Here is a 9,781-nt window from a genome sequence, read left to right on the forward strand (position 1 = left end):
TGCATGCGACGATGGACCTCGTGGGTCCCAGTCATCAGGCTCTCCAAGTACAGTCCTCTTCTGATGACTCTCGTTTGATGACCACACCGCGCCGAGCGCAGCGAGGCGATGGACGACGGCGAGGGCCCAGACTGGAACGACCCGGAGATGGGGAAGACGCGGCAGTGGAGTCGCAGACAGAGAGGAGTGGGAAACTTGACTGGTTCGGGTGCGGGGTGGGCCTACACTCGGCAGAGAATAACAGGAGGTGCGGAGTGGAGGGATGGCCTGGACGTCGGTGGGGTAGCGTTTCGCTGAGGCGCGCAAAACAACGCCGCTGGACAACGGAGGCTAGAGCAGGCGGCCCCGGCAGCGCTGGGGGAAGAAGACGAGAGATTGAAGAAGAATGCCAGCCGTTGGATGTAAATCCAACGCCTTGTTAGGCTTTGACCTACTGGCCCACATGTCAGCCAGTCCATTTGTTTTTTTAGTCCATTTGGTGGGCTGGGTGAAACAATGATGTAGCATTTATGCAACCCGTTTATATATATGGTAGAATTTAAAGCGCATTTGCATTTTTCTCGAAATCCGTGGGCTTGCGGGGCTGGGTGAAATTATCATGTTGGGCTGGACGGAGAAATGTTATAAAAACATAAATACATGATTGCACGTCTATTACTGCATTGGTCAGTAAAATCTTTGCAAGCTTATGTACGCAATCACTAGGAGTTAACTTGCCAAGTTATATATAAACAATTATTATTATTATTTTGTAAGAAATTTCAACTTATGAAATAAAATATCATTTTAATTTGATGAGTTAATAGGACGTGGGGTATTATTATTTTTTAGGCTAGACGTGGGATAGTTGAGTTGGTTCTAGGGAAAAGTACTGGGAGAAAACTCAGTTTACATCGAAAAATAAAGTGGGGGAAAATTCAGATATAGGATTAATGAAAACGAAAAATAAAGGAAGTGGGAAGGTCTATAAAATGGTTGGACGAATGAGAGGTTTAACGGAACCTTATGTTGTTTCTATTATATATATATGTTCAGTTTTGTATTCTTATGGAAAACATAGGTTCAGTTTTGCATTCTTATAGAAAAATAGAACTGAGTTGTGCGTCGTCTTAAAAAACAAACATAACTTGGGCTGCTAATGTTATAGACAAGCTAGGTTGGGAGGCCCAGAGGCCGCTTGATACCTGCTGGATCCAAAAAATGTTGAAACATGTCGTGGGCTGCCCATGTTAAACAACAAAACCTAGGCCATGGACCTGGTGGGCCCGGGACTGTCAGCCTCTCGACGAACAGTTGTCTCCCAATTCCTCTTGTTTTGCTGACCATGTTGGGAACGACAGACGGCGGCGCCGTGGCAAGAGCACCAAGGCGGAGGACGACGTCGAGACCTCGGACCGAACGAACCGGAGCGGGGGAACACGCAGGCGGAGGGGAGTACAATTGTTGACTTGTTTGGGTGCAGGGTGGGCCGGTGGAGCTGCCGCCGCCAGACAATGTGTGGGAGTAGAGGGATGGCCAGCCGCTATATAGGAAGAGGACGAAAGATTGAACAAAATGAAGAACTACAAATGGATAGGTGGTTGGTCCCATATGTCTGTGTACGAGACCAGCTGGGTCCACCTGAGAAGGGGAATATGTTGGCAGGAAGGAGATCGAAAGCACGGCAGCCGAGTGAACTAGTTTTTTTAAAGGACAAGTGAACTAGTTACATACATACGCAAATAGCCACTAAAAAAGCAAACAGGTTAATGCGTTCTTAAAAGAAACATTTCGGACAAAACAGATAATTACGACACATAGGCTAATGCATGAAACACTCAGATGATAAAGGTGCTTACAAACAGATAAAGTACAACATCTAGACCTTCCTGGCACGCTTGATCATGACACTGCGGCTGTCCGTGTACTCGTCGGTTACAGGAAGCAGACACACCCTCATGTCCAAGTTCTGCCTGTACATGTCGTAGCGTCCTTGGCCGCGTAGGTTATGTAGGCTAGATTCAGAGGTACCTCCCACGTGTTCAGGTCCTTGGTATCATTGTCTTCTTTCATGTTGGCGTATCAGGGGTCGATGATGGTCTCGGCGAGGTCAACCACGGAGTCCTTCTCCTGCCCGTTGCCGATGATCTTGTATTGCTTCTGGATGTCGACAAGCTTGTTGCACCAGATGGCCGAATCGTCACGTTCTTCCTTCTCTCCACCATAGCGAAGGTACAGTTGGCGCTGCCGATGAAACGGGCGAATGCTCCAGAACCTTTGATGGCCCTACAGCAGTGGTAGACGAGAACCTCGTCCCGCACACATACCTAGGCGACGGCGATCCGCTAGTCCCTGTTAGGAGACGAATGGATGGGCACAAGGTCTAAGTCCTGCGACCTTATGCTTTCTCGTCCTATAGGCACTGCTTGAACTCGGCGAGGCAGAGCTTCACCGAGTCCGGATCGTTGGTGTACATCACATTCAACTTGGTGCAGCCATAGACTGAACGGTGAACTCAAAAGGGAACTCCTTGCTGAAGTCCATATCCAGCAGGCTCACCCCTCGGATCGCCATTGGAGTCTCTTCAAGTGAATGAGTGGTTAGGCGGCGGCAGCAGTTCATTTTTCAGCTCTTGGGGAACTGGATTCAACAGTAAATTGAGTGTGTATAGGCGACAACAGTTACTACCCATCCCTCGCCTGCTGCATGCCCGGCAGAAGATGCACCCTCAGCGCATTCAAACGCCTCCATTAAGAAACCTACTCCGGCCACACGTCGGTTCACGAGCGGGTCTGTATTGGAACTTTCACACAGATAATACTACCAAGTTTGAACTATTTGTTATGGTTGTTGTCCTCTGCATCATCATGCCGTGTTTCCCAGCTTGCCAGATTCAGAACCAACAAATAAGATCCAAATAATAAGTACAACAAAGATGCCTACACATCTCATTGATTCCTAGCTTGCAAAATTCATAACCAACAAATAAGATTCAGATCATAAGTACAACAAATATGCCTACACATCTCATTGATTCCCAGCTTGCAAGATTCAGAACCAACCCATTAGAGCCTTTTGATAAAGTGAATGTCGGGATTAAATCCATCTTGGCTAGCCGTGTCATACAACCGAAGAACTTGGTGAATGCTCTTGACCGTCACAACATCTGTAGTTGAGTATTACTATTTGCACAACACAAATAAGAAGAGCCTAATTACTATAATTGTGGCACTCCTTGAACTCAACCTACAGCTCCACTCGGATGAGGCCCGCCTAGACTTCCATGATTCAATTCATGCGCCTTTTTCTGCAGTTCACCTGAAATGAAGCAAAGATTGCATCATTCAGCTAGCAAGAAGTACTTGCTCTCGTGAGCTGGCAGGTTCTTTAGTAATTGCACTAAAATTGAGGGACATTAAGGTTGGTTGTCCCGCTCATGTAAGGTGCAACTATAATTTGCTAATCCTTTTGTGCAGTCCCACTAAAATAAAGTGCCATTGTGGTGATAGTGATGGCTCATCTTGCAAAGGCTAATAAAATGTTGCACGGGATTACCAGCAGAATTTGACGGAGATATTGGAAACTCCAATCACCATTTTGTGCAGTTCCACCAAAATTGAGAGATGTTGCCACGTGTCATTTTAGTTGTACTGCACAAGACACTCATTCCAAAAAGAGAGTGTTTTGTGCAGTTCACCAAAAGGTCACAATAGCAACAAGGTGAAATGGATATCCCTATCTGCACAAAAAGATAGAAAGTAAACAGTTGCTGGTCAATAAGAATATACGAAACATACACGAAATGAAAAGAAGCATCTTAATTATGTTCATGGCAATCACACAAGGATGGTAGAAATTTTAAAACGTCGGCAATGCTTCATGTTACCGGAAGCATTACGATCAACAATGACATTCGTCAAATATGGGATTACTTTAATGGTGGCAGTGCTTATTTAGCAGATACAGTAAATCAACAACAGCTAAAGAGTTGGTTTAAGGGCATGGGACAGTGGGGACACCAGGACACTCAGCAGCGCAAAGGAGCAACTTACTTATCATACTGGGGAAAACAGCAGGAGTACCATTTGTAACACAGTTTAATTGCATCATATCACTGGAGGCATTAGATTAACAATAACACTGGTTAGACATGTCCCTAAGGTAACAGTGCGATCGCTTCATTTTACATGCGCCCTTGCATTAACAACAGCGAAAGGTTGGTATAAGGACATGCGACAGTGGACGCATCAGCACAATGTACCTACAAGGAGGCATAAAGTGGTGATGCCGAGTTTGTTCATGCTCTGTGAGGGCAGCAAATCTAATCCTGGAGACCTTTTACTATGTGAGGGCAGCAAATCTAATCCTGGAGACCTTTTACTATGTGAGGGCAGAAAATCTAATCCTGGAGACCTTTTACTATGTGAGGGCAGCAAATCTAATCCTGGAGACCTTTTACTATGTGAGGGCCGCAAATCTAATCCTGGAGACCTTTTACAATGTGAGGACAACAATTCTAATCCTGGAGACCTTTTACTATGTGAGGGCAGCAAACCTAATCCTGGAGACCTTTTACTATGTGAGGGCAACAATTCTAATCCTGGAGACCTTTTACTATGTGAGGGCAACAAATCTAATCCTGGACATACTCTGTTGACTTGTCCACCACCCGCCACTTTCTATCCCTTTTTCAACCAATAATAGATCTGTTCCTTATCTACTGCGTTTTCCCATTATTTCCCTTTTCAACCAAGAGACCGGTTGGGTATCCGGTCTCTACTACTTTCACCATATTATTTCCTCTTTGAATCAAGTCCTAGATTCATGCTACAACTTCCCCCCTTTCTTCGTTGTTTGAACCAAGTCCTAGATTCGAATGCATGAAGTAGCTTTACCTCTAATAATACTAAAAATTTAGGTGGCTTTGGAAGAGCTGATGGGAGTAGAAAAAGATGCACATGCAGACACATGGGAAGCTGGGGCGGTAGAGCAAGGCCGCTTTCGAAGAACTTATACCTGAGGGTCGTCGGGATGTCGGCAGCGGTAGGTCGGATCTGCGCATAATACGGCAGGGAGGAAGAAGGGTCGGAGGACCTCCTGAGCCGGCGCTGTGTCGGAGAGAACAACACAGGCATATGATCGGGCCCCTTCGGCAGCTGTGGGTTTTCTCCCTCGCCGGCGATGACCGCGTGAACGATGCACCTAGTCCTCTACACACACTAGCCAAAGGGATCCGGCCGGATCTGTGACCAGCGGTGAGCAGAGAGAAAATCTTGCTACCACTGTCTTGTTTAGATCTGGAGAGGATGAGAGAATAAAGAGAGCAACCCTAGTAAAGCAAGCGCTCAGGCCCCGGCGTACATATATAGTGGAGTGATCATCTTTTTCTCTCCACAACAAGCATTTCAATTTGTGTACGTGGCATTAAAGAAAATAAACTCTCTATTTAAGGTGAGTAACTTTACGACTCCTACTTACTACTACTACTACCTCCGTCCTGGTTTATAGGTCACCTTCGTAGTTCGTGCCAAATTTTGACCAAATATTTAGCTAACAAAATGTTAATGCATGTCAACAAAAATTATATCGTTGGATTCGCATTTCAATATAGTTATCAATGATATAATTTTTGGTAACATGCATTAACATTTTGTTAGTTCAATCTATAGTCAAAATTTGACACAATATACAATGGGGACCAATAAACTAGGATGGAGGTAGTAGTAGTAGTATTGTTCACTTGTGCTCCCCGGCCCTCCATTCATTGACCAACCCCACGGGTGAATAAACATACAGTACTAGTATTTATATAGAATGGACAAGCTCGAACTATTTTCGCGTAGTTAAAAGTTGAGGGCGGTGCTTTTCCCGGGCAGTACGCGCGGCAGTTTTCGCGTAGGCGGTTTGACAGGGAGGCGAGGAGGGTGAGGGAGTAGCGGATTCAACTTACTTACTGCTGGAACGGTCGAGCTGTCTGATTTGACGGTGCGTTACTGCTGGAAAGACTTGTGATATGACTACTCACTATAGTCCTGAATTACTGGCGGTACGACCGGGGTGATGCCCCTCTTCCGTTCCGCACTCTAATCTGGTGCATGACACGTCGACCCGGATGTTGCCTCTCCCACATGTCGGCGAAGTACGTAGGAGGAGTGCGAACCACGGCAGAGGAGTGCGAACCACGGTAGCCCAGTGAATCAGCAGTAGAAAACAATGTGCTGATATGGCCATAAAAAACAATGTGCTACAGTCCAGACTGTAGCATGTACAGTAGTACTCCTCTTTGTTTGGATCCTTGAGTTAGAGCTAGTTTGGGTTGAAGTAGCCTCAAATTATCCAAACAGGAGGGGTTAGTTTGAGCTAGTTTGCTCTAACCCAGCTAAAAAAACTAGGGACTAGGGACTTTTTAGTTGGGACTAGAAAAAGTCCTAGGACTTATGAACCAAACAGGGCCTCAAGCACCTATGGAGGCGACTGACGCTCGCGTCTATCGCGTGTCAGGAGACGTTCCCGTCGACGACGAGGTGCCTATGGTGCCTATTGTGCACCGCGACCAAGGCGGAGAGGAAAACGAGAGAACCACGTATTTATTTATGGTGTAGACTCACTCATTTTGCTCCATATGTACTCCGTCTCGGTGTAGTCTAGTCACTTGTTGAAATCTCTAGAAAGGCAAATACTCCTTTCTGGTTTACAGGGCTATACTAGCAAGTAATAGTGGTCTCACATAGCAATTTTTTCTCATGCAAGAGCCTGGCTATATGCGTGCTCCAAGTTTCGAAACTGCCACGTTCGGGTTGCGCTTGGCTCTTCGCCTCTTCAAGAAGACAAACAATGATGTTACTACTCCCTCCTTTCCGGTTTATAGGGCTCAATTAAAAAATCTCACCAACCAAGGTAGATGGTGAGTGGTGGAATACTTTTTGTAGTTTGCAAAAGCACCCAATTAATGCTCTTGTTTTCCTCAAAAAATTATGTTTACCAATGCATTAATTGCAATACATGCATGCATAAAGTACATGCATTGGTCAATTTTCTCTTAATAGTTGCATGCAATGATTTAATGCACCTTAGAATCTGAACTTATGATGGGGGAACAACCAAATTGAGCCTTATAAAATGAAAAAACTAAAATTTTGAGATAAGCCCTATAAACCAGAAAGGAGGGAGTACTACTGCTTCTACAGTAGTATTGAATCCACTGCTGCATGTCCGTCCACGGCGTGCGGGAGGGATAGCCACCGCGTGCATGGGCGAGGGAGAAGGCGTGTAGTAGTAAAATCAAGCTTCTCCTCGTTGTATGAGTTGACGCGACACATTATAGCACTGGCCCCACATGGTTGCCTCTAAACTTGGCTGAAAGACCCGCAGTGTACAATACTCCATTTGCTGCAACCTCTAACATTTACCCCACCACAAATTAAAATATATATTCCTGTCTTGACCAGATGAGCGTGCAAACTAGAATCACCAGGATGACAGGTAGGGCCACAATCTTATTTTAATAAAAAAAGCATGGAGCCGACCCCAACGATTTTAAGCTTACAAGCACGGTACACACTATCCTAGACTACTCTACACATGAAACTGCCACATGAGCGTCCGGGCTGCGCTTGGCTCTTCGCCTCTTGGGGAAGTCGAACAATGATGGACTACTACTGCAGTGGAGGAGTACTATAGTATGCTTCTGGCCATCTGACACCGATTGAACTGCTGCATGTCCACCGTGTGCGGGAGGGAGAGCGTGTAGCGAACGAAAGCTTCTCCTAGTCCTGCCAGCCACCACGCTCATGGGCGAGGGAGGGACGCAGCTTCATTGACTTACTGCTCCTACCTTTGCGTCTATGATAGGTGGGCCCAACAGGTCGGTGGCCCACCTGTCATGCAGCCAAAGGCAGGTGCGGTTAAGGCGAGAGGGCGTTGTAGTAATCAAACTTCTCGGTCTTGTATGAGTTGATGCGACACATCAAAGCACTGCACTCGATATATTTCAATAATTTGCGTTTACTAATGCATTAATTACAACGCATGCATGCATGCCGTGACTCTCCTTTTGATACTTGCATGTGTTGATTTAATGCACCTTGAAGTAGTATGAATATGTGACGGTAAAGCTTTGTAATAAGGCGAGAGATGGTTGTGCACGAGGAGGGCGAGATCATGCAGACGGAACAGGACCCGACGATGGAGCTCTCTATGGTCTCGATGGACCTCACCTTGCTCCACTGCCCCTTGTGCCTCCGCCCCTTGAAGCCTCCAGTGTATGAGGTTCGAATACACCTCCTCCGTTCGGCTGATCGAGCAAGGTGCAGGTTTCTTGATTGATGTGTTGTTCGATTGATTTGTGTAGTGCAAGGGAGGGCACCTGGCCTGCGCGGACTGCCGCATCGAGCGCCCCGGGAACCAGTGGCAGTGCCTGAAGTGCGAGCGTGGCGGTGGCTTCGACGTGCGGAACACGGCGGTGGACGCCGTCCTCTCCTCGGTGAGGGTGGAGTGCCCGCACGAAGGCTGTGGGCTCTACGTCACTTACCACAAGCTCGCCAATCACCAGAGCGTGTGTCCGCTCGCGCCCTGCAAATGCCCCGTGCCGGTCTGCGGCTACCAAGGCCCGCCGCCGGCGCTCTCCCACCACATCAGCACCGTGCATCCCATGCCCGTGCATAGGATCCAGTACGACAAGGTGCTCCAGCTGCAAGTGCCACTGTCGGAGCCACGGCTCTTGCTGTTCGCGGAGGAGGACGGCTGCGCGTTTTTCTTGGTCGGCAGCGTGCTTGACATCGGCGTGCCTATCGCCATGTCGGTCATCTGCGTCAGAGCGGGGTCATCCCCACTTCCGCACTATGTAGCCAAGTTGTGGGCGAACGGCCCGCCGGGGGAGCCCAAAGGCAGGACCGACGCCGTCAAGGTGGAAATGGAGGTAACAAGCAGCAAGGATCCCGGCGGCGTCGCCGTGCACGAGCTGACCTTCTTCACAGTTCCGCCCAAGCTGCTGGCCGGGGCTAAGCTGGTGTCCCTCCATATTCAGATTGACAAGCTCACGTCCTAAATGATTCTACAGTGCCTTCTATTTATCTTAGTAATATGCTAATATAGGGGGTTAGCTCGGTCTACTTTAGCTTAAGAGATGGCGGGCTTTGGTGGCGATGCAGCAATTACTTCGACATCAGATCAGCAGTTAAACTAATTTCCAACAGTCGAACGGATATTTTGTGTCTGTTGGATATAAAGATGTTACAGTAACTAGCTATGTTACCACATGCCTCTCTTTCTTGATATGTGTGATGTTACAGTAACTAGCTATGTTATCTCATGCCTCTCTTTCTTCATTAATTACATGCCACATCATCTATTTTGCCTAGATAAGTGTGATGTTACCACCTATGTTACTCCCATTGTGGGTAGTCTAAGGCTGGTCATAGTGGAGAGTATATGACACTACCCACTATGAAGGTACTAGTAACATAGACTAGTAACTAGTCTTATGCTACTCTCCACTATGACCAACCAAAGTCGAGGCGCGGATACCAACGAGGGCCTGGTTGTGTCTATACTTGGACAACTCACCCGACTGCATGCGCACCAGGCAGACGAAGCTCGTGTCGTGTTGGTGCTGTGTGTGGCCCGCACATTAACCAAAACCCCATGCCTCCATCTTAGCCTCCGTGTTTTAAACTTCTCAATCTCAAGGCCAAGGAGCAACGTGAAACCTATGATAGAGCCAATCGGATGGTTGAGAACAATACAATTCGTAGCTACAGGTGCGTGTGTGAGAGAGGACGAGTGTGTGCGTGCACCTCTTCTC

General features: G+C 47.2%; 1 protein-coding gene across 1 annotated transcript; it reads left to right on the forward strand.

The window, feature by feature from the left end:
* The first annotated feature begins 8,112 nt into the window (after positions 1–8,112).
* Positions 8,113–9,300, forward strand: LOC109782100 (E3 ubiquitin-protein ligase SINA-like 4). Its single transcript, XM_073500650.1, has 2 exons — positions 8,113–8,178; positions 8,330–9,300. Exons 1-2 carry the CDS (start codon positions 8,113–8,115, stop codon positions 9,023–9,025), a joined length of 762 nt encoding a protein of 253 aa, XP_073356751.1. The 3' UTR covers positions 9,026–9,300.
* Positions 9,301–9,781: the final 481 nt, after the last annotated feature.

Source organism: Aegilops tauschii, chromosome 6, assembly GCF_002575655.3.
Source record: "Aegilops tauschii subsp. strangulata cultivar AL8/78 chromosome 6, Aet v6.0, whole genome shotgun sequence".
NCBI classification, from domain to species: Eukaryota; Viridiplantae; Streptophyta; class Magnoliopsida; order Poales; family Poaceae; genus Aegilops; species Aegilops tauschii.